The following is a 26,584-nucleotide window of genomic DNA, read 5'->3' on the forward strand; positions in this document are numbered from 1 at the left end:
CATTTTGGTTGGCCTTTTTTGGTGTTCACAGGTTTTTACCATCAGCGTTCACCAAGTGTTAATTTTGAGATCTTTCTGAGAGCTGCCAGAAACAATCAGGTCCACTCTGCGCTTTGCTGTCACGTTACCTGACTGCGTATGATGGCTCATCTACATAATCAATAAGCGGTTTAGTGTTTCAGGCTCCAAATTAAAAGAATAGATAGGGCTCTTTATTTTTGGAATTTGTATGTTTATTTTCAACAATTTAAAAACAAAATTGGATTTAAAAAGATTTAAAAAGTGGTGCATTATCTGCTGTTCATTTGCACTTTCTCCCCATTTTTCTGTTTATATTAGAGCAAGCATTTTCTGACAAGTCAACATTGCGAGGGGTCCTTATTTATTGTAAGTTGTGGTGATAATAGTCTTCTTGTAGCCGAGTAACTACATTAGTGGCACACAGAGACACCAAATCTAGGGGGAAATTTGTTCAAACTGATCTGCTCCTTAAAAAAAGAATCTGTCACAACTGAAAAAGTCCTCACTTTTTGTGTGAGGAAATATAAACCTTTATGATACTGCAGGTATAGTACATATTTTGACATTTTACCCCAGAGAATAAGGCCATTATTGAACATATCAGTGGAAACAGTGTCTAACCTTGAGTGCCTGTGTGGGCATTTCCAAGCTAGGCTACTGTAGCTAGCACTGATTCCCACTAGGAATGTGTTAACTTGTGAAGCATCAGCAGCTTCTGCACACTCTGTATTGGATTCATCCTGCACTACACAAGCAAGTGGGGTCAACCTAGCGTTAACTGTCTTTCATGGGTCCAGTTGTGTTAATGACAATGACCATACTGTCACAGCAAAGGGAAGTCTTGTAACCTCTGCGCTCTGTTTAACTTTCTTGTTAGCAATCAAGACATGGGAAATCTTTCCTCCTAAGGCAGAATTTGGCAATCTTATACTTTGTCACCTCACTTCCTCGTTTCTTCTCGCGACAATTACAACAGCCACGAGAGGTCGCCACCTAACAAGAAATGTAATTGTCGGCCGTTATGAGTTTAATAATCGACCCATATGGTTGTTTTCGAGGTGAGAACGGGCTGATATTTTGCACCAACAAAATAACCAATGCCAACAGTATAGTCGGACCCAAACATTCACACCCTCTGGAGAACACCAATTTAGAGGGTGTTATCATTACAGAACAATACAAAACTTAAATTTCTTCTTTTTGGTAATAACAATTTTGAATCAGATGATACCCACCAAACAGACTACTTGTTTAAACATTACAAGGCTTGGTCTTTTTATTATTATAAGAACCAACTCCCTAACTAACCTTTCGTTGCTAATGTTGTATTTTGACAGCTGGGATGATCCCTTCAAAGTCACAAATCAAGATCTGGAAGGTCTGGTTCTCAAACTTACTGAAGCATTTTGTAACCAGTGACAAGTTGAACTTGAACGTACTACTTCACTCACAAGGCTCGGGAGTCCGTGGTACAGAATGTGCAGTTAGAGAATTCTAAGTAAGAGGCCTAAGGAGGCTTGAGGAGGAGAATGAATGGCAGTTTAATGCAAGCCTGGGGAGACATGATATCAGTGACTGGATCTGTCACTGCAGCTTTCATCCTATCATACACCAACATGGTTTAAATGAAGGTGGGTCGATGCTGGTTGAAAACACTAATGGCACATAAAGGGAGCATACTTTGCTACTGTGTTTCTTTCACACCAAGGTCTGATGACTCCTAGTATATTATTGGAATGCAGCTCTCAGTATATTCAACCAGCTACAGCTGAAAAAAGCTCCATTGTCTACATTTTCATGGTTACTTTTTTTTTACAAAACGGCGGCATTGACATTCCAAATAAAGATAGTTTTTCTTCTCATTCATATTTGCAGTAATATTGTAAACGTGCTGAAATTCATTCTGGGTGGGATATTGTGAACCCAAGACAGTAGACACCTGTGCTTGAATCGTCTATTGTATCGCTTTTTTTTGTACCTTTACTGGGTACATTTATGAATATCAATATTATTTCCCAGTAGGAGGTAAATGGTATTGAATGGTTGCCAGGCTGCTGGAGGGGAGACTGCTCAGCTGACTAAAAGAGCCATTCTCCATTTTATCTCTCAATCAGTGTGTGTGTGTGTACGTGTGTGTGCCTGAATACCATTCTACTGGTGTGTGTATGTGCAAATGCGTGTTTCATTTTGACGAGGAGCAGAACGAGCTGGAGCTTGCTGCACCAATAGGCCATGTACGAAAAAATGCACGTGATGCAGGCAAATACAGCCGGTCTTCAGCAGGATGGAAAGACTGTAATCAAACCATAAATCACAAATCACTGAACTGCCATCCACCCAACCCCTCTCCCCCTCCCTCTCACTTCTTTTATTGTTCCTACCCTCTTACTCCTCTCTGCAGAGCTCCCTAGCATGTTGTGTTACACACAGCCATGCATAAACTGCTCTGATAGAGGTGAATAGCAGATCAATGAAAAATGCATTTTCCCCATATCAAAGGTTTTGTCATGAGATGCCACAAATCATACAGTGAAAAAAAAAATCTAATTATTTTTCAGAACAGTGAGCTTTCTATAAGCTCTTGTGTTTTGGCCTGTGGTGTGTATCAAACCCATGTCTATACCTCACACAAACTGCAGTCACATGTGTGCATGTGCATTTGTTTTTCTGACTACTCATCAACACACGCAGTCCACATTTGTCTGGCCATGACATTTCATAGTGAGCCACCTGGTGTTCTGTAATATCAGGAGAACAGTGGGGTCATTGTGAAGGAGCTGTGTGATATCTAGGAAAGTGACCCATTTAGAGCCCAGCCACAGAGCTGACAAGCCTCTGTTATGTCTGGGACATCTGGGAGGCCGGAGACACTCACTCTCCGTTGTACTCCTCATATAAGTCAATCCTTACCAGAGAAGAAAAGACATCTGACATGGTCACGGATATTTCACACACTAACCTATAGGACCCATTTAGGAGGTAGGGCTGTAAAGTGGTGTTGATACTAGCGAGGATCTGTTACAGTACACTGGAAAATCTGGAAGGGATCCAAACAATATCTGAAGCTGTTCTGGTAATCTTGCAGATATTGTAGAGGGCTAGAATAAAGTTGCAGCACAGTGCTATCTGCTGCTCAGCAGAAGTGCCCCGAAAAGATCAAGTGATCAAGAGAAAAAGTTCTATCTCATTATTCAAATGAGAATGACTTTTTCAGAAACTGGTTCAAACCACTGATGTTCAAAAGAGGCCGCATATTCTGCAAAATAACGGTAGCAGGAGAAACTGACTGCTTGAACGAGAGAAAAAAAAAAAGGGAATTCAAAGAAAAGAAATGTTAACATTCATGTATCATACACAACGCTGTCCAAAACGACTAAGATTTGTCCAATAAAGCTGCAGTGTTGCGTATTATATAAACGAATACATGAATGCATAATGAGAGGCCAAAATGAGCCAATGCAAGCACACTGAAAAAATCCCCCAGGGGAAAGGAAATTATTCAGAATAGACGAGGACACAATTCATAATAATATTGGGAACAGAAAGTTTTTTCTCTCTTTATTTAAAATACATACTTTAAATGTAAATCCAGAACTAACCTACATGTATTGAGTGGCTTACTTTAACAAGATAGGGATTTTAAAGGATCTGTATTTTTACACTGATTTCAAAGCCACACTTTCAGATTATGGCCTGAGGTAAGATTGCTGAGATGGCATATAAACAAAAATACAAGCTAAACTAATACATGTACGGTTCAAATGTAAGCATTTGTGCACTCTACAGCTAGTACAATGTAACAGCAAACCCTCTGATTATTCCATCTAAAAGAATCCCACTGTCATTTCACATTCCCAAACAATAATAATTCTGTATCATGAGGGTATTCGTTTTTTGTTTTTTTTGTGTGGAGAGGCAATTAGCTGCAAAGATTGAATCATCGGCCCTTGTTTCATTTTCCATGTAATTAAATCAGCTTCTGAAAAAAAAAAAAAACGATGTAAAAAAAAAAAAAAGAATGTAAGCTGGCGTACTATTTAGGGAAAATTAGCATTTTTAATCACAGTACATTACTTTAATAACTCAATAAATCTGTGGCAGCTGGAGCATCTGAGAATGTTGTCACAGCCACTTAGTTCTGCATTTGCAACTAATACAGACTGATGAGAATCATCCCGAGAGAGAGAGAATAAAAAGATGGTTAGAGAAGGGAAAAAACAGAAATCCCACAGAGTGAGACAGAAAGGATGAGAATCCAGGGAGATAGAAATAACAGCATGACAGGTGAGAAACAAGGGTGAACAGAACCAGGAAGAAAGAAATATCACCGCAGACTTTGGCACAGAGAGGGGCTCAGCACTTGTCTCACCTCCTTCAGTTATTAACTGTTAATCCCCAATTAGCTCATCCATCACTTCGGTGTCGTACGTGAAACCTGCTTACCCCTCATGCTGCTCTGTTGCTTGGGTTTGTTTGTGGGGCTTAGCAATAGTAGTTGCCAAATACTATAAAGAAGCCAGAATGACTACAGAAAATCTAATTCAATTGTAAAGGGATGTCAAGGATGCATACAGTGCACAACCAAGCTGCAGGATTTACTACAAATTTGAAGCTGACGTACAAAGTCCTGACCCCGCAAGCAGAAGGAGCGCGGCCTCTTTAAAGTGAAGACAAAAGCAGAAATGTTATTGGAATGTGATAAAAGCTGGAAGTGTTGCTGAATGGTCAAGCACTGGCTCATCGATTGCCTCTCCATATCTACACTGCTTCTCTCTCCAAGAGACACCTTTTTGGTCGAAACCCCAATACTTTGACAGACATGTAACCAGACGGCTGTCTTCTCCAGAAACTGGACTGAGCACTTGTTCAAACAGGTTAAAACGGCCCCTGCTTACATTTAGTGCTAAACTAAACATAGTGTTTGGTTCACACAAAAATGAAAGGACAGGAGGGAAGGATGGTTTGCATCTCGTCTTCACCTGATAGGCCATTGGCTTGTTTAAGGGCTTTTGTTATAAATTACTGTAATCTGTAAATTAATATTTCTATTGAAAACGTTTAGTTTTTTTTAAAACACTTTGCTTTGCTTGTTTTGTCCAACCAACATTCCAAAACCCGCAATCACATTTAATAAGCAGAGCTAGTGAATATTTGACATTTTTGCTTGATATATGGCTTAAACTAATGACCAGTGATCAAAATTGCTGGCAATTCGTTTTTTTGTTGATCAACAGATTATTAATCAAAACACCCTTTCAGCTTCCTTTAGCGTTGCCTAAACCTAACCGTGACGTAACCCTCATAAAGTGCTCATACGGATGGTTTTGGACTGCAATGACAAAAAACCTTTGTCATTTAGTCGTGGGAACTTGTTGAAAACTACCGTGTTATCGGGCTGTGGTAGGAACACCGATGTTTGATGATGGATGACGTTCTCTCTGCTGTAATGAAGCGTGTGAGCAAGTGCATGAGTACAAATGAAAGTGAGAACGGGTGTCCTGTGGGAAAGAGGACTCTGTCTTGGTTTGCGTGCATGTGTCAATGCTAACGTGTGGCACACATCATCTATTCTATTAGTTTCTTTTTTTCCTGTTAAGTTTGCAGAATTGCTCGTCAGGCCTCTTTCTCTGTCTGCCGGATAAAGCTCTATCTCTGCATCTCCTCTTCCTCTCTGTCGGATGTTTGTTTTGTAGTTCTTTGCACAAGCTGTAATAGTAGAAACCTACATAATTTTACAGCTTAACAGTATATCCCTAAGTCTGGGTTCACACACACACGTTTACTGGCATCTTTTCACATTGAGTATCTAAGAAGGCACACACACGGAAGAAAATCCTACGCCTTTATTGAGATATTCACATTCGACATAGGCAGGAGAGGCACATGAAAGCATTATGGCACTCAATCAATGCCCCGAAGGTGTATTGGCAGGCATCTGCCTGTTCGCTCTATCTTTGCAGTTCCATTGAGGAGACTGAGGAGCCTTGTTTCCAGTGATACACAGCTTTTTGATTCACTTAGCAGGCTTTGTCATGCACATGTTGAATTAAGCTTCTGACTAAAAATCAACCGTGCAGCGTAAGTGCGCACGCGCGCATGCTGCAGCACCCGCAAAGCCGCAAACAGCCATTAGCAGGATAGTGGCAGACCCTGCTAATTAGCTCATCATCTCAACACCTCTCTCCCTCGCTCCATGGATCTGGTTGCAGAGTACACTTCCCAAAAGTGTCATGGTGTAATGAAAGCATCACGGCGCTGAACATACAAGTAGTTTTCCTTGTGCTCTCTGGGGACAAGAGGCGACACACAGGACTTGTAGTTTCCTCTATCGACTGTGTGACTAACATTAAAATAGCACCCGAAGAGGCTAAGTTGATTTGACAGGACAGGTACAAGGAAAAGCTATTATAACGCCATGCCAGGCTGATTTTGTAAGAACGGCTCGGCTGGGCAGCTCGATCCATTTGCAGATCAGGCAACAGTGGATCAGAGGGACATTTTTACACCACAAATAAAACACAACAACCTCACGTTTATGGTTCTGAATTTATCTGCTGGTTCCTCCTTCTGCTTCTCTCTCCATCTCTCTTAGGGCGTTTTCACACTGTTGTGTGACTGTTGAGAAATTGCTGTTATTATTCAACCTTAAAAATGCTTGAAATGAAACCCTGAAATTTCTCTTGAATGCAAACAGTACAGTACAATCTTGAACATAAATCTGAGAATATTTGAAAGTATTGTTTTTTTGTGGTTCATACTGCCTTGAGGTCATTCAAAGAAGAGGAAGATCACTGTGTACTTTGTGCATGCCAAAACAACCTCAAATGTCAATTACTGTTGGTCTTTACGCAGCTAAAAGGAAGTGATAACACAGTCGGTTTTCCTGACATTATCTTTTCATCTATTAGTCATTTTGGATGATATTTTATCACTTTGTTAAAATGCTAACTTTTGTTTCAGCCCTTGAACAGTTAACATCAATCGAAGAACAGATGTCTAGTGTAAACTAATAATAAACTGTAGCCTGATCCTTCTTTAAGTGCATGTGAAAACATTTGCAGTTACGACTGCAGATTTATACCTCAGTCTATACTTTCTGGAGCCGCTGCAATGATACTTTCACCTTCTAATGTTTATTTTCTTGTGTGTGTCTTTGCGTATAATAAAGTTAGTCATTACTTTCAAATTAGAACGGCTGGTAACGTCTGTTACATGTCTCTGTATGGACTAGTTACTTTGTGCTGTTGAGGAGCTGCTGAAAGTCACTCACACACTCTATATGGTAAACAGCAGTCTTGTACAGTTCCATATGTAGACTTGGACCAACAACTGGGGTTTACATGTGACTATATATAAACATTATTACAAAGTCGGATTCTGCACCATGGCCTCATGGTTCGTGATATGGCACAGCCAGTGAAATGGCAAAGAAGCCAATTTACAGTTTATAACTCAACCACACATCAATAATAGAAGAAAAAAAATAGATTACAGTAAATCCATGGTTCAAAAGCTGCATACCTTTGAAATGTCAAAGGGGAAACCACAATGGATAACTCATCTCAAAACTCATTTCAACTGCACAGTGCAAGCTGTATTACAAATATTCAACAGCCTACTGTTCCCTCCAGGTATTTTTCAGCAAAACACTCTATACATTTTCATTTGGGAAAAAAAAGGGGATGTATTTTTTCACTGGCAAACAGCCAAACCAATTTAATTGCATTCCAAATGGGCGCAATCTCCATGTAGCAACCAACTGTGTTGTATTTCTCAAACTTCAACGAGCTCCTTGACTTTCTCAGAGTAATTGAAATCTTCCACTCTTCCACCCTCGTCGTTATGCAGAGCAGCAGAAAGTACAACAAACCAAACCACAAGGAACAAGGAGATCTGGCTCTCGGAATGAGCAGCTTTAGCCAATTTGTAACTTCATCAGCACATCTTGATACAGTTTCTCTAAAGTCAATTAAAAGAATATTAGGTGGTGTGTATCTAGAAAGAACTAACGCCTTTCTCCTGCCAAGAAGCTGGTGATTACCCATGACCGGTGTCAGCAGAATTCTGTCAAAGTCTGATGAAAGGTCACCGCTTTTCATTTTGGCATCATTCTTCTGGCATTATAGCCATGTCCCAAAAACAAAGAAACTATTCTTTTAATGTGAAAATATTCATTCGGTACATATCTGAATGCATTGCTTCTGCATCTGAAAGATATCAAACTTTGCAAACAACAGTCTTTGGTGCCAAGAGGTAACCTTTTAGTACAAACAAGCTGAACTGCGGTAATTATGAACACAACTCTGGATAACACGACTATTTGGAAATAAAAAAATAAAAAAAAGTTTTCTTCACCATTTCCATCACTACAGAGATTATGAATACATTTTCAATAAATGTTTCAGTGCTTGATAAAACATCAAAAGATCCTTTAAAAGAGCTTATTGCCAAATCGTTTCAAGAGTCTCAGGCTTTTTTTTCCTTCTTTTTCTTTTTCTTTTACTGCAAAGACAAACTATAATCTCAGAGAGGTCCTCCCATCTACCCGGTGGGTAATTATAGGATGGCAGGCAAATAAATCATCCATCAAGAATGGCAGTAATGTGGACTTCTGTGCATACTACAACCCAGAATAAGGTCCTGAGGTGACCAAAGAACCAGGCATGGTATCAGTCACACGATTATGTGTTTGCTTCAGGAAGTCCTTATAACTGTGATGTTCAAGGCCTACAGAAACCCCCCCCCCAAAAAAAGGTAATCTTCCTGTCTAGATGGAATTAAAAAAGAGAAAATAAATAAATCTAAACGATTTAAAATGGGAGATCTTTTAAGTAATTATCCCGCTATTTATGCACACACCCACACATCTCTCTCTCTCTCTCTCTCTCTCTCTCTCTCTCTCTCTCTCTCTCTCTCTCTCCCTCTCTCTCTCTCTCTCTCTCTTTCTCTCTGAATGTGTCTGAGAGCCCAGCCACATGCCAGTGCCTTTGTGTCAAAGATTAAATGAAACCAGGAGTGCCAGCAATGCTGTGTTTGCACAGTGAACACACTTGCTTTCAGCTGCACCAACACATTGCATACCAATCAACATACTGAGGCCTAAAACATACCTCAAGCAGCTACTGTAGATCCATAATCAATATGATACAAAAGTCACATTTCTAAATGTAAAGTTAATTGTACTATCAGGTTCCTGTACATGTTACTGAAGCAGTATTATATGTGTGTGTGTGTGTGTGTGTGTGTGTGTGTGTGTGTGTGTGTGTGTGTGTGTGTGTGTGTGTGTGTGTGTGTGTGTGTGTGTGTGTGTGTGTGTGTGTGTGTGTGTTTAGATGTTAAAAGAATACCGTAACAGATTCAGCATAGGCAAAGAAAAAGAAAAACACAATTACATCTAGATTTAAGTATAGGGTGCAGTTCTTCTATTAAGTGCTCCTATTTGACGCTCTTATTTGATGTTATCTTGAAGTAGCAAAAACTGACTATCCACACACAGCGAATGGAATTCCTGGAAAGTAAAGCAAAGCTACAATGAAAATATTATGAACAAAGCCCAAAAGTGCCAGAGGTGGTTTACTAGACTGAGGAAAAAAAAAAAAAAAAGGGGCCTAGGGGGACTGTGGGTTTGTAGTGATAGGGAGGGGACTCTCTCTCATATACACACACACACACACACACACACACACACACACACACACACAGACTTGGCTCAGAGCAGCACAGAGACAAACGGCACACGGCAGAGGACCAATCCTTGGTGGCCCAACCAGCTAACTTCCTCCTTGCAATCCTGAAGTATCTCAAACGTGATCTATACATCACATGTGACACTAGTTTCAAAACTTTTCACTTAAGGGCTGATTTTCAATGTCAACGACACATTGAACTTTGCGTTGAGGTTAGTCACACATTGACTTTTTTTCCTGTGTTAAAAGAACAGGGCTTCTAAAGTCACTGTGGCAATTAGAGAAGGAAGCAACTAGACATGTTAAACCAAAAGTCTAAACGCTTACTTATATTTTTAATAAATCTTACTAATATACTCGTCCCAACCAGAAATCTTTCCAAAATTGTCGGCCTGTTGATCTGTCAACAACACACCATTATTTATGTGGTCTGTATGCTCACACGTGTTCGCTTGTGTTTATTTATGCTATGCGAGCGAGGACATGCTTGCATTTGCATGTATGAGTGTGTCTACCTGTGAGAGTGTGTACTCAGTGGACCCATGGTCTCTAAGTGTGGGCCTGAACCAGCTATCTCCAGTTCTGTTTGCACAGGACATGCCTCAGGAAGCTAAGACAACTGTTCATGTTTGCCCATGTTGCGAACCCCTCTTAATACACCCGACAGCTGCATTCATAGACGGCGCAGATGCTATGTTTATCAGTGTTTTTATACATATATCCTATGGAATCTGTTGGATCACGCCATCCTCGCCGACCTTCTCTGAGGAAACGCCCGTCAGGAGTGGAGCCAGAGGATTGAAATGCCAACAAATAAACCGCATGCCATGTTGCAAATTATCCGTGCTTTTTAATATAATCTAATACGTTATAACCTGTACCTGGATCAGCTGTCAGTCTACCATTTAATACAGCAAACCTGCCTTATAACAAGGACTGAGTCAACAGTGGGAGCGATGAAAGATGCCATGTCCCACAAAAAGCAGAATTTCCAATCATACATTTTGATGGGTAATTTGGTGCCTTCACAGACTTACTCAAGATTGACTTAACACTGTCCTTCCCAATCCTGTGATAGCTAGATCTTATCTTCCAAGTCCACAACTTGTTAAATCTTCCCCACTCTGATCTGTCAACAAGACCCCCCCTTTTCCTTCAATCCTTCTTTTTCTTCGTGTTTCATTTCCTGCTATTAGACTGAACAGCAGTCTCATACCATTTCACATACTGTACTGAAAAAAAATCATAAAAGTACCAAAACATAGGCACTAACAAACCATTCCCAGAGTGATGAAATGAAAAACAAATTGTTGGGTGAACTGTGAGATCTTTGCAGAGTGGCGAGTGTGAAAGTCAGAGATGATGAGCCTTGTCTGTGCTTATGTGAAATGTTGATATGGTTTTCTCATACAATGATTACGCTAATTTATGTACCAAAGCCTGCTTTACACAAATCTGCCAAGGCCAATAACTGCACTCATAATATCCAGCATCTAGAATAATCACTTTGTGGTCTATTTGTTTATGAATGAAATGAAGCAATTATCCTAATGAAGATCAGCTTTCTCGCTCCGGGAATTGCTGCATTTCGACACACTGAAAATGTTTTGTCTTTGTTGCGTCTGTCTTAGCTGTGTTGATACCTTAAAACTGTGAAACAATAGGAACACCAAAAGTGTTAGTGTATGATAATTAAGGACACGCGGTTCACAGCAGGGATGCTGAAACTGTTGCAAAAAAGAGCTGCTCACTTCCTGACCTACAGTCTAAACCACATGCATGTGGATGATGCTAAATGTCTGCATCAACATTAAGTTTGTTGCCCTTGGTGAACCAAACATGCATGTATAAAGTTGCATAACAGAGGGTCACAGTGTTAATATTGAATCTGGCTTATTGTTATATAATAACAAAGACAGAGCCTATGCAACAACTTTGTGATATATCCTCTTGCTGCTAAGTATGTTTACCATACTTATCTCTATTGAAGCCTGTTATCCTGTATTTACTTTATAGAAATATTAAGGCCACAACTCTGTAAATATCAAAGGAAAACATTACTGAAAGGGTGGTATTATTTCCTATTTTTGTGCTTATAAAAAGAAAGTGAATCTGCTTTGAAATGCTGCTGTAGCACAGTGAAATTCATATAGTTCACCATTCTGATGAGCAGGCAGAGTGTAGAGCAGAGCACAGAAATGGTTAAATAAATCACATGAAGCAGATGTCTCTCTCTCTCTCTCCTTCTTTTTCTCTCTTACACACACACACATTCATTAGTGAAATCCATCAATCAGCATTTCATGCAGTTTGGGTTTGTACCACACCAAATGCACTAAAACAATAAACGTCTGTCTTTCAAGTCGCTATCTGGACTGGAACACATCTGGTGGCACAGCTCATTTTGGTTTCCACATCGTTGAATGACATTACAGACTCAAGGGCAAGCTGAAAAATAAAGTACCCCTAAAATCTTTCTCCATTTTCACTCCATCTACAGCCCTTTCTCTCTTTACACACAACCCAAGTCTACTTCCCCCCCTCCCTGCACAAACCAGCTAACCTCTCAAATGCTATTCCACCACCCCATCCCCCAACCAATCAAGAACTGAATATAAAACAGCACAAGGAAACTGGCTGGCGGGGGGCAGAAGGACAGGGAGAGAGGCAGAGGACAGGCTAGGCTATTGCTACTGAGGAACCAGTGGCCTCCTGAGGTGAAGACAGTTTAAAACACCTTGACACATTGAACTCCTCTACACAAGTTGAGGGGTTGAAACACACACCCAACATCCAGCTGAGGAGCCAGGAGTCAAGCTTGACTGTAGTATTTTGGTTTCAAGGGGCAGTGACGATAATTAGGGTTAATGTGATTAAATGAGGGGCACGAGTTGGGCCGGGGCCGGGGCGCTTCGATTGCCGTTCAACGTCAAAATTGGAATTACTCTGACATCTTGTGATGTGGCTGTGTTTCGCATTACGTTACAGACTGCCTGTCACCAAGCCTGAAAACTAATTGCTATCAGTCTGATGATTTCTTATAGTAAACTTACTTTCTGGTGGATAGACTGCAATGTGATAGCAGCATAGAAATGATTTGGATAGCAGTAGTATATCACAAAAGTATATTGGGAATATAAAAAAAAAAAAAAAAAAAAGCACAGTCATGATTGAATTCTTGGCAGTTCCTACAATCAATCATCGACATAAATAGCCTGTTTCCATGGACCTAGGTGATTAAGTAGCTAACCAGGCAGGATAAACTATACTATCTATTTTCAGCCATACATGACTTATGACCCTCTTAACACCTCTAGTAGCTCTGAGTCATGTCTGGTCTAGATTATAAAGTACAGAGCAGAGCAACGGGAGAGCTGGAGAGAGTCTGGTTGAGGCTTTGCCACCTTCACTGTCCTGTAGGTTAAACAGAAGTCCACTGTGGTAAATCCCTGTTATGGACAGTACTGTATCCCCTCGCCTGTTCTCTATTACTCAATTGCCATCCTGAAATTCCCTATAAAATCCTATGTGGGTGTAGCTGCAGAATACAAACTACAGTATCATTGATATTGTGGCACCAATGTGGAGATTTGTCCAATGTTGTTACAAAGGTGAATGAACATAAACAGATTAGAAGGCAGGTGAAGTTCCGTCTGCAACTCACGTATCCACAATCTATCCATCTGATTCTAAAAATGTTCTCAATATCCTGTATTTTCCTTTCTTGTGTTTAAAGCAAGTGATCATAAATAGCACAGTTTTTCTCATTCTGTAATAGTCTGTGCCCAGAACACAATCTAAGCCCCACTGCTCCAGAGAATAACACTGTAGCTACTTATCATTAACTCAAAGACACAATCAGCCCCAGGCGATCCGGCTTCCCACCATAACCTTTTGACATTGCTGCTGGGAAGGTAAATGAGAGAAGAAGTTAGACGCAGAGAGGGGGAGAGGTGGGGAGAAAGAAAGACTTGGTTATGAATAGTGCCAGTAGTTTTATACAAAAAATAATGTTCATTCCATGACTGCATTTTATGTTATCTATTATTTGCTCTGAGTTAACTGCCTGGAACTGCATTAGAACAATAAACTCAACACTTTGAGTATTCACAGTTCCAGCAGCTTCAGACTGCGTTTCCCCCTCTGGTGTGCATTATTGCCATGCATGGGTTAACATTTTCCCAGTGAGAACGGTTGGGATATTGCAACTCGGACTGGCCAGTCAGCAGAATGTTATGAATAGGCACAATGAAAAACCCCAAGTCCATGCTGTTGACCCAAGAATGCTTGCCTCCATGTAATTAACTTTTCTCTGTGTACAGAATGAGGTACTGCTGGAATAACTCTTTACTTTTTTCTGTTTCTATTACGGTCATGTTTTGAAGAGAGAGAGAGAGAGAGAGAGAGAGAGAGAGAGAGAGAGAGAGAGAAAGAAAAGAAAAAACTCATTCTGAGAATTCAACATGGAAAATATTTTCGTCTGTCCATACTTTGAAGTATCCCATGACTAATACAGTGATTTGGATAGTGGTGGAAATGGAACGGACCACTAGAAAAGGGATGGTACGTGCTCTGCAAAAGCTCGCCTCATTGCTCTTTGGGTGGACAAATGCCATCAGCTTGTTACTTGCGCTCATATAAAGATGCACAATGAGGCATTACAAAGCATAACACGTGGGTGTAAAACTCGATCAATGTATAAATGAGGGTCATCTTGTTAAACATGTTTCATACACCTCACCTCAAGGTATAATAGCAATTAGGTATGCACCGCACACACACATGCACACATACAGTCAAACACAGTAATGCTTTTATTGAGATATCACTTCTCTGAGTACTGCACACACTGTGTATCAATAAAGTGTTTGCTCTGCACTGCGGTGAAAATGGCCTAAGCATATATAAATAACATACAGTAACTTGGAACAGACTGCAACTATGTGAAGAATAACATCTGCAAACCATTGGATTATAAACCTACAGAATAACTACAGTATAATTACGTGAGAGCCTCTCTCTTGGGCACCTTGTTGTTAGAGGGAAGAGGGATGAGGAGAAAGTGGAACAGCTACAGTAATCTATCCAACTTCATTTCACCGGAGTGATTCTGCCTTGGGATATGCACAAGTCATAATGCATTTGACAAATAGTCTCTCGCTAAAACAGGCATTTGCGAAGAAGTGGCCTTCAGCACTGGTATACACAGCTGAGTGTACGCTGAACAAACAAGCCTCCCACTCAGTGAGGAAAGATACAGAGAGGCTTCAAAAAGATTAGGAGAAATCTTGGGCAAAAAGTAAAGATGACTCACGGTGATTGTGCAAGTGCAGGACAATGCAAGTTGGATGGAGTTGAGAAGAGCAACAGAGCCGTGGGGTTCATAGCAAAAATACAAATCGATGATTCGCTCATGTGTTGTTCTTTGCATTGTTCTGGAATGTGGATGCACAGGTCGTTTCATCAAGGCATGGACAATGAAATCTAAAGAAGCACAACGGCGTCTTTGTCTTACATGATCTACTCATCGTTTTGTGTTTGAATCAGATTTGGGTTTTAAAAAGGAAATCAAAGCATAAAGTACATTTGACTCCTTTTGATTTATACATTCATGATTGTTACATACTGTATTCTGTTGATGTTTTATGTGTAATTGCAGGAAAGCCATTGTCTAAATTCAAAGGTCAAGTGCAATCATGGATTTGTGGTATTGACTTATCCTGTCAGTGTGATCCATATTCCTGGCAGGCATCAATCAGTCATCAGTCTGAATGTGGCTGATCAGTTCTAACCAGTTTCAGCTTACACATTCTTTACGTTCCTCAATTATTAACCCCTTCAGGTAGAAAACATCATGAATACAGGCATGTGCACAAACCCACACACACACACACTCACTGTCATTCTCACAAAGCCTAACAGTCAGTCTCACAAATAGATGTGTTTGAGTTCACACCACTAGAACAGGAAGTGCTGGGCTTTTATATATGGACTGTCCCACTTAGTATTATGCTCACTTCCTGGTTAGTGTATTCAATGCTGTAAAGTAATGCATAACCACACTATTGAGTTTCAGACAAGCCGTATATATATATGTAACAGAGTTATTTAGTGAATTATACACAACGCAGAGATCACATCGGTTACATATACATATATATATATATATATATATATATATATATATATATATATATATATATATATATATATATATATATATATATATATATATTCTGGCTAACTTAATGGAAATGATTGTGAATCAACACCTACCTTCCTGAAAAAACTGCTCCTGCAAAATTCAGTGAGAATCATCTTTACAATTTCCTATGAAATATTATCACCAAACCATTGAAATCATTCCTGCAATAGCTATAACTAACTACATAATGACTGTGAAAGACAAAACAATATCTTATTGTTTTAATCATCTTTGCAAGCTTCCGAGTTAACACCTGCTCACACAGTGCTACTTCAGGGGGTCAACTCCATCCAGCTCCTGAAATGAAACCGCTATAAAGGATGAACTATTGCCAAAACGTCATATAAAGCTCCCGTATCATTATTCAACAGTTATGTGTAGTAGCTGCAGCACAGCACAGATAATGTGTCACTTTACATCTTAGTCACAGCTGTTATTTTAGTAATGACAATGTTAGACGATTCTGTCCTTGAAACCCAAACCTGCTTCGTACCGGGCCAACAACCTCTATACGCTCGCCGAATCATGATAACTAGTACAGTTCGTTGTGTCAACGCTACAAGACCTGAGACCCGGCATTGGTCAGAGAGCCAGGTCTCATTGTGATCTTAAATATACATCCGCAGCAGCTACTGTGTGTGTGCCTATGTGTGTCAACTAGACTTAGCCAATATACACACACACACTAACACACACACACACACACACACACACACACACAATATTTTGCTAGTCCTCACATTTATAACTATAGCTTATTTAAGGTATGTTAGAGTTAAAGGCTTGACGCTGATGTTACAGTAGGTTAGGGTTAGGGAATGGCTGCAGTCTCATGTATTGTAATTCAAACCTCACTGCACGTGAGTGTAGGTGTAACAGTGTGTGTCTGTGTGTGTTGTTCATGTATACAGGTGACTGTGTGTATGGACAGGGGAGATTAACAATTCAAATATTGTACTGTGCTACAGTATAATGTTTCACTTTGTCATCAGCAAATGTTAACTGCCTGCTGGCTTCCTTCCAGGTGCTAAGGCAAGCAAACCTATTTGAATGGCTGCAGGTATAATGCCTTCTTCTAGCTCTGCCAAATGTTTACACAAGTTTTACCCTGACCACATAAAACAAAACTAGCTTTGTTGCGTGTGACTTGTAATCTTGGACTATTTAGCAGTTTTGTAAATTTGTCATTTGTCTTAATACTAAACCTTTATCAGTGATGCATAGAGTCAGCACCGGTGTCCATGGAAATATTGGAGCAGTGGAAAAATAATTTATTTACAGTAGGCCCCATGACATTCAACAGAAATATCAATAACTGCATAATTTAGGAAACTTGACAGTATTTCCAAAAAGGGCTGATGCAAACTGATTTTGTCAAATGGAAGCATGTCGATAATACTGTTTTATTGCTGCCCACTTCAATTTACCAATAAAAGTATCTGAGGTTCTAGTAATTGGATAACATTTCGCGCTTGAAACCGCATGTGCATGTTTATAGGAACACAAAAGCTGATAATAAATTCCAATATTTCATCCTTTAGAATTTCAAACAACACCGGATGGTTTCTTTTATAGGTTGCTGATGAATAATTCATTCTTCAAAGTTACTATACGTACTGATGAGATTAGGTGGATGCGCAAAAAGGTGTTAACCGAGCCTGCATAAACATGCTACTGTATATTCTTCATTGAAACACTTTTGTCGAGCAATGAGACAAAATAAGACAAATTAATACGCAGACTGGTCAGTTACAAGATGCACGATAGCCTATACACTGGCTTAGAGCATCACAAATGGCCCTGATCCATACCATGCTGTCACTATCACATTCAGACGCAATCTTGATAGTTGTTTATTGGACTAATTGTGCATTGACCCATGTGGGAACCTGTGTGGAGCAGATAAGATAGCGTGTTTCCGCAGTTAGTCCAGCATGGTTTAAACAGGGACGATTTGGCCCGTTTACATATTTAGTTTTAAGAACTAGAAAAAAGACACATGTTCAATTTTTGAGCATTCGCCAGTAGCTCCAGGGCGCTGGAGAGAGCGGTGCGCTCGGACTCAGCTCACAGGACAGCTACAGTAGGTACAACGTGCCCATACTTTAACCAGGTGAACACATTAGCAAATTCTAATTAAATGAAAACCCGCGTGCACGAGTTCAGAACAGGTGTCATGCGTGCTTTTCTGCAGAGTTTAAAACAATCAACACAGCATAAATGCAACAAAGTTCAGTGATAGTGTAGCTTATAGACTCATTTCAATCCAATTCATCCCGAGGGAAGTAAAAGTGCAGCACTCGTCTTCCTACACATTGCGCCTGCTCATATAGCTATATACGGCCCACCATGTGTAAGCCAATGTAGGCTACTTGTGCGCGCGCGTGCATCATTACACCGAGTGCTGCACATCTGACCGACTATTAGCCCGTAAAGTATAGATAATTGTTACCTTGTTGGCGTGGTAATAGTCCAAACCGGAGTCAGTCGGTAACGTACATGAACCCACGCTTGAAGGGGGAGCTGGATAAAATCTGACGTCCATCTCAGAGTCCGCAAGACTGACGGCATGAAAGCGTAGCTCCAAAAACCTGTGCGACTCTCTCTCTCTCTCTCTCTCTCTCTCTCTCTCCCTCTCTCTCTCTCCTGCACACACACACACACTCTCTTTTTCTCTCGCGTAGTCTATTAAACCGAACAAAAAGTAGAAGTAGTAGTAGAAGAAGAACAAGAAGAAGAACAAGAAGAGGAAGAGGACTGAGTCTCTCCGGTCTTTCACTATTCACACCCGTCCTGCACTTACTTCAGCACTATCTGGGCATTCACCACGGTGATGCTCTGATACAACATCCCTATAAAGTTCACTTGGAGACAAGGGGAGGGGAGGGGAGCTGCCCGCCTCAGTAATCACAAAAAGTGAACCGGTCACTTAAGTTGTCTGTCAACGAGCCGAGCCGAACCGAGCCGAGTCGTGCTGCAGGTAAAGATGCAGAATGGATCTTGTCGACGGTTTCTCCCAAAACGCCCCGTGCTCCGTTCCTGGTTTCCAGACGCGCTGGAGCTTTTGTCATGTGGGAGCGCTCCAATACATCCATGCGTTCATGTCCACACAGAGTGGCTGCTAGGCTGCGACCTCTACCGGTCACAGGAGGAACAGGCGGGTCAGAGGGGATGGGAGGATTGAATATGTGTGTGTGTGTGTGTGGGGGGGGACAATGAGTACTCCCAAACTGGGGTCAAGTCCCCTCCTAATTGGTGGGATAGTGTTTGCATGGTAGTGGCAACACAAATCTAAAGTTAATTTAACTCTAATCAGTCCGAAGTAGCCTATTCAAGTTATTTACCACAGTAAAGGGAGAAATACCACACTGTGAAAATACTCCATTACACGTATAAGTATTGAATGTAATTGTCACTTAGGTAAAGTATGAGAGTGTTTGCAAAATGCATCAAAAGCAAAAACAGCTAATGCCGAAAAATACGAGAGAATCTAAAACATTTCCATCAGATCAGATGTAATATCAGGTTTGAATATGTCACTCAATGTAAACACCATATAGCTTCAGTGTTGGAAATATAAGATACATTATATATTATGTCGTGCGGTTGTACGATGTGGATAAAACATTTTTGTATCTCAAAAGCTATTTAAAGGGGTCATAGAATGCAAATCCAATTTTGCCTTGTCATAGTTGAATAACGACAGTTTGGTGGGTAAAGAGGACATACATAGAGCCTCAAAATCCCATTAACACCTCTTTCCTCTGCAAATCTCACAATTTGAAACTGCCTCTGAAAACGGGCAAATCTCAACGAACCACAGAGTTGAGGTATGGCTGCAGCCTGGAGACCTCCCATCTCATGCCCTCCCGTCTCATGCCCTCCCGGCTGGTGGCGTCCCGAGCTTCGACTTTTCAAAATAAAAGCTTGCTAGCAGCAATCATGCTAATGAATACAATCATTTTTTCAGCAGATGTCTCAGTTACAACACGATGGAGCTAGCAAAGCAGTCTCACAAAGCTATCTAGCGCAAATTGGCTGGCTGTCTAGAAATCCTGTCTGTTGTTTTGTTTTTTGTAGGAAGAGCGAATTGCTCCACAATATTGCTGCGTTCCAGACACACTTTTTAGCCCGTAAGTTACGACTTCAAGTCACGAGTTACGACTTGGTAGCGTTCCAGGCAATGTCACCACAAACCCTTCTTGCTAGCATTAGTGTTAGCTAGCAGCTACCTACCATTGACATTAGCTAGCACTAGCTGATACTAGCAATTTCTAATCGGCAACATATTTTGGGCTTCATTTAATAAACATAACCTGTAGTAGTACACAATCGTATGTGTATTGTTTTGATTAGGCCTACAATGTGCGTAATTACGGACCTCTAAATTAAACCCTCTCATGTAATATGGCATAAACAAACTAAACGCTGATGCAGTTTTAAATGTTTTATGATTTCAGAAAGGAAGAGGTTAAACAATATTTCATATTCATCCTAATCCTAATTAATCCTAAACATTAATAAAAAAAAGTAAAGTCATAGCAGGTTTCATCAAATAAACAACAAAGGTTAACATCAGGGAGACAACATTAACATCCACAAATCTGCCAACTATAGACTATGTATGGCTATCATTAATTTAAAAGTTTAAACGGCATTCAATTAATTGCATCATGCTCATTAACTTAACCAAGACTTCATTTAGAAAATAATTCACAATTTCGTATTCTGAAAAGTCGAAGCTCGGGCTGCACCAGACGGGAGGGCATGAGACAGGAGGGCATGAGACGGGAAGGCATGAGACAGGAGGGCATGAGACGGGAGAGCATGAGACGGGAGGGCATGATTCAGGAGGGCATGAGACAGGAGGGCATGAGACAGGAGGGCATGAGACAGGAGGGCATGAGACAGGAAGGCATGAGACGGGAGGGCATGAGACGGGAGCCATACACTCTTGAGTTGACGTCAACTCGGCGGCTCCTCCTTATTTGGCTCTAGTCTCTACCTTTGTCACGGCCCAACATTTACATAGGCTACACCGGCTTCTGAATAGGTCGCGCATATCTCAGAAATTTTATACATTGTTCGTCTGCTATTTCATCACTAAATTCACTTCTGAGACTTTTTTATGCGAGAAATCAACTATGTAGAGGTCAAATATGTGCCGTTTTACGAAAATTGATGTGTAATTGCAAATTATATCCAATCTGTGTGTCGGAGTTCAGCGGACTCTGCCCTGACAGAGCTCCAGGGCCTGCAGCTCCCCTCTTCCTGCTAAATGGCCGGTGTGTGTGAGTGAGAGCGCGGTCAGCGAGCTTGTTACGCCTGCTATCTCTTACCACAGGTTCCAGTTAATCTTATAATGGATATGTGTGTTGAGTTATTTAAACAAACGATCGGGGAAATAAACGCCTCTTGTCCGCGAGTGATCTGGACGGAGCTCTATCAATAAGAGCTAGCTAACCTCCTCCTAACAAGACCTCTGAAATTCTCAAAAATGCATTAAATTGAAATTGGACAGTTAGCTAAGTTTTGTAAGACCTTAGGGTAGCTGTGATGTACATGCCGTGACGAAATTTTAACTGTAAATATACTATAGTTATGCCGAAAGTGTACCTGGGGTCTGTGAAAGGACAGGCCAGGCGGCGAGGCAGCACCAGCCGCTGTCACGGAGCATGAACTCCGACACACAGTCAGACAAAATTTGCAATTAGACATCAATTTTCGTAAAACGGCACATATTTGGCCTTTACATAGTTGATTTCTCGCATAAAAAAGTCTCAGAAATGAATTTAGTAATTTAGTAGTAACGAACAATGTATAACATTGCAGTTTCTGAAATATGAGACCTGCTGTCTCGTCTCCATGTGAATTTGGGCTCATCTAAATATTCATGAGCATACCATATTTGGAAGAAAAGCTCTCATTCCAAATAGGGCCAAAACACAGGGATGCATTAGGACCCATAGAATAGCACTCAGGCCATTTTCAGCCCAACCAATATTACATACCCTATTAGGAGACCTTAAGGAACAGTGTGAAATACCCTATATAATCATTCTATCACCCCTTTAAGGCAAAAAAGAGTGAAAAATTTGACTCATTTGCTTTGTAGGATTGGAGTCTTTTTATAATTTAGACATGAAAATCTAACATGTTCCTTTTGTTTCTTAATAATGTCACTGACTGGACTGTCATGGATGTGAGCTATATGCTAAATGTTTGGAAGGACACAGCTGAGAGTCAGTGAAGAATAACTGCAGACTTTAGAGAAGAAATGGCCAACCACATGCATAGTTTGTATATTTTTCAGATAGTGTTTAACAGTAATGCCAATAAAATAGGACTGCCAATAAAATAGGACTTCCTAGGGGTTAAAAACATTGTTTTCATGAATGCATACTTTTGTGTTTTTCTCTCCCTTTTAAAACTCTATATGACTTACATCACTTTGACCCCACTTGATATGATGTGTAATAATTTAGGCCATAAAGTTCATGCTAAGCTATTATTTTTGGTAAAGTCTGTTTCACCTAGGACTCCACACCACTAAATCACTGCCTACAGCTATTTGGAATACTTTTTTTTTTCCCCACTTTATTTCATTTTGATGCCTGTCTTCTATGCAGCAAGCAGTTGAATACACACTGAGAACAGATAGACTTCTCATGGTAGCTGACATGATATATATTGCTACCGTGCTCCAGCTTTGACCCTCACATACACATACACACACACAGTCACATTTACACACAGCTGGACAAACGCAAAACATACTCACACAGCAGTCTACACAACAGGATGTAAACACAGAACAATGTCTAACTGGAGCTTCAAATAGGTGCAGAGAGGGAAAATAACAGCTCACAGCCAAATGTGTATCACACTGTTTTTAAGAATGCGGTGGAGTGGTGTTATGTGCTCAGTCATACGTGTAGGAGAAGTGTCATTAATGTGTTTTTGCAAGGCAGAGCAACGTGTAAGTTATGTATTCTGGCCAATGTGAAAGACAATTTTTTTGTCTTTCTGTGCTTTTGGTGCATGTGTTTGAGTTTTATATATGTGTGTTTGTGTTAACCAAACTGCCATTGTCATCCCAGTGGGTGACTTGTTGGCCCCCTCAGGACTGTGCCTATGTCTGTGTAGCTATTACGCAGCATGGTGGCTCTGGCCCTGGGGTGGGAGCCTGCTTTAATACCAGGCACAGATGGGTCGCACCGTGGGCTTGCTGTGGCGGTCTGACATCAGCTGCCAGCTCAGGCTGTCCTGAATCCAGGCTCATAAGGTTAACTGTCACAAAGAAACCGATTCCTCCTCATTCTGTACCTCTGTGTCGCTGTCTGTGTGATTCTTCTCTGCCCGTCTCTTAATTTTTTTCTTACTGTCACTCGTTCACTCAGTCTCTCAGTGTCAGTCACTGTTAGAGCAGAGAAGACGCGGTACACAGGGGTATCTGGCACAGGCCGACTCATGGCTTCATGGGAAAGGAATGCATGCCGTTTTTTGTGTTGCAGCGCTGCATTACAGTATTGGCCAGACAGAAAGGAATTATGTCACAGAGAAGGAAATATGTCTGATTTCAAAAAAAATACTAATAATAAAAAAATGAGGGGGGTGGAAGAAATTTTGTAAATGGAAAAAAAGAAAAGGGAACATGAGAAGGATGAGACACAGGGTGGAATTAGTTGTTCGGTGGAGGGGTGAACAAAGTAGGGACTCAGACTGGTGTAACATGTAAATAAAGGAAAGATGACACAGGGAGAGAAAAGTCAAAGTCACGCAAATTCTTAAGATGTGTAACACTCAAGAATGACTTATTTCCAACGTGGGATGCAAATCATATCGTCTAGCCTACCATTGTTAAATACATTCATCCACTCAGAGCAATTAGCAAGAACAAACACTTTTTAATGCCTTGGTAAGAGCTCCGGCTAGCACCAGGAAATGAGAGGAAAATATAAAACAATATTTTCCATTAGGGGTTACGACCCAGCCGCTACTTAGATGATGTCAGCAGTACTGGTTCTATAACTTCTTCTAAGCTTAAGTGATCGCACTTTTTGAAAATTGATAACTAATTTTCCTTTATAAGAAAGTGGTGGTGACTCTCAGACTCTCAGACTCTTTTGTAAGTAAAGGAACTCAGTAATGTTCAGTTTGTGCTTTTACAGGAGCAATTGGCCTTGGAGAGAAAAAAATTAAAAGAGGCACAAGACAAAGTCAGAAACATTTTCTTCCCTTTCTACTCTGCCCCTTAGATTTTTCCTCTTGCATTTAACTGAGCTGGTAATTCTTCTTCCACTTGGAAAAGTGGACTGATTACCATCAATAAGCATTAAGCAACAACAAAGAAATAATTTTCCCTGTTCATAATTTACAAGTGCTTTTATCACACTATGAGATAGTTGCTACATTTCCCTTGCCTCAGTTGTTTTTAAGCAAATGTTAGTATATGTAAGGAAGAGAGCACCAATTCCATGCTGTAATTGTTATGTGGGCTTAAAATCGATTGTGACTGATATAAAAGTCTTTATCACAGAAAATGTAGACTATATATATATATATATATATATATATATATATATATATATATCAGTTTGCCCTTTTTATATTTGTGACCTTGGAATTATAAGGCTCCCTCTGCAATCTGAGCTATTGAGCTCATGAATTAGAAGTCTCTGATGAAGTGAATAGTAATGAATGACTTGTGAATTTTTTTAATCGATATAAAAACATCTTTAACTGTGTTGCATGAGTGTAGAAATTCTCAAAATGGGGAAGTGGGAAGCTTGGGAAGTGGAAAAAGATTGGTGTCAACAAATAACCTCCACACACTATGTATTTCAGAGGTCCTATTGTACATTAATCTGTATTTCTTTAATGGCATCCTCCCTCCACACGAGAGAACACACATTAGCCTACTCCCTCATCTGTAACAAATAAGCAGAGTTACGCAAGTGTTATTTTATGTCACTATAATAAGGCCTTCAGTTCCACACTAGTTATGGAAAGTGAAGCTGTCAAGGTGCAGTTTTATCAGACACAGCAAGAGTTTCGTTGTTGGTCATTTTGTTTAAAATATTAATGCTTATTCTTTTTTAAAACAGCTCAAAGCTTTCATGTTCAGACATTACTGTCAGATGTTTTAGAAGTCATTTCTTTACATCGGAGCAGTACGAGGTTATTTTTCACATAGATGTTCATTGTCCCTTTAACCCAAATTGAAAGTACATGTTGCTACCTCTCTCTCTGATTTAATGTATCACTAATGTAAATGTTGTAACAGCATTGGCAAGGTCTACTGGCAGTAATTCCATATAAGGTTGTCCGGAAAAAAGCAAACAGCAAAGTAATGGTAAACAGGAAATAGTTCAATAGGTCCATTAAGGAGAGAGATGACTCATTAATGACCCAAATTTACACAGAAAACACGCTGTTTTCGCAGTATTTCAAAGAAGCAGCAAATTTGTGGAAAAAGATAAAACCCATAGAAACTGATTATGCCAAAAATACCCACCTTTGCTTTGATTTGTGTCATTTGTGTTCTGCCAACCACTTTGTGACATAGCAGCTGGTAAAAATGCTTCATAAAAGCCTTTATAAATGACTTTGCTTTTGACTTTCGTTCTCATACAATGAATTTCACTTTCAATTTGAGCTAAATCAAGCCAATACTTAATGTACCAATGGTGCTTAATTTTTCACATTTCCACTCGTCTCCTGCTGCCTAAATATGTTGAATGAAAAACCATTCCGCTCAGTCAGTTTGGCTGTTTCTCTTCAACCATGCAGGACAATTGATTGCTATTATTTTCCTCAAAACTACCATGATCATAAACAGAAAATAAGAAAATTAATTTAAATAGGACTCTGAGAGAAATGTTGTGAGGACAAACAATGGAAGTGATGACATGACAGGGTTTGGTGGAATACAATTCTGGGTTAACAAGACATATAATGGCTCCAGATGCAACATCCTGACTGATAGACACAGCATGTGGCTTCATATAGCTTGGAACTATCACACTGACCAAAGCCTTACAAGAGACCCCATTCTTGTCTGGGAATATTTAATGCTCAGTCTCACTGACTCCCATAAATGTTATTTGCTCCCCTATGAGATCATATTTCTGTATGTTCTTTCCGAGAGAACAACTGCATATGGCAAGCAAAGATGTACTATACATTAAAACCTGAAACTAACTTAAGGAAATCACAGACAATTCAAACATTTCCTGGTGTAGCGTCAACTGAATTAAAATGTGCAAATAAACTAAAATGTGTGACAGTTCCAGAATAACAACAATTACACGCCAAATAATGCTTTGCAGAATTTGCACTTCTCTTTACCCAAGCACAGTTGAGTTTTGTATCAAAGCTTGTGTGAATAAATTCTGTGTGAGGCCATGGCAGGCTGGCCACAAAGGGCTGTTCAATGCTGAACCTTTGCTAACCTTTTCTAGCCACTGACCTTTAATAATGAGACTATGTTGTCTCTTGTTCCTTCGGACAATCGGCCATTGAAACAACTGCCATTCATGGAGTCCGCTCCACCCTCTGCGTGACCCTTTTCAATACTCGTAATTAGCTGCTGTTGCATTTCCACCAGATGCAAACCAACCACATACAATATTTACTATTCATATACAAATGTATGACATTTTATTAAATT

General features: G+C 40.2%; 1 protein-coding gene across 4 annotated transcripts in view; it reads right to left on the reverse strand.

Annotated features, from left to right (window-relative positions):
• The window catches only part of tox2 (TOX high mobility group box family member 2), a 96,302-nt gene extending 77,577 nt beyond the window's left edge, over nucleotides 1-18,725 (reverse strand). For all 4 annotated transcript variants that reach the window (XM_028574692.1, XM_028574691.1, XM_028574690.1 and 1 more), the window contains exon 1: nucleotides 18,365-18,725. In XM_028574692.1, coding sequence (XP_028430493.1) covers nucleotides 18,365-18,457 — 93 coding nt within the window. In that variant the 5' untranslated portion in view covers nucleotides 18,458-18,725. The remainder of the gene's footprint in view (nucleotides 1-18,364) is intronic.
• Between the last annotated feature and the right edge of the window lie 7,859 nt (nucleotides 18,726-26,584).

This window comes from Perca flavescens, chromosome 4, assembly GCF_004354835.1.
Source record: "Perca flavescens isolate YP-PL-M2 chromosome 4, PFLA_1.0, whole genome shotgun sequence".
Classification (NCBI taxonomy): domain Eukaryota; kingdom Metazoa; phylum Chordata; class Actinopteri; order Perciformes; family Percidae; genus Perca; species Perca flavescens.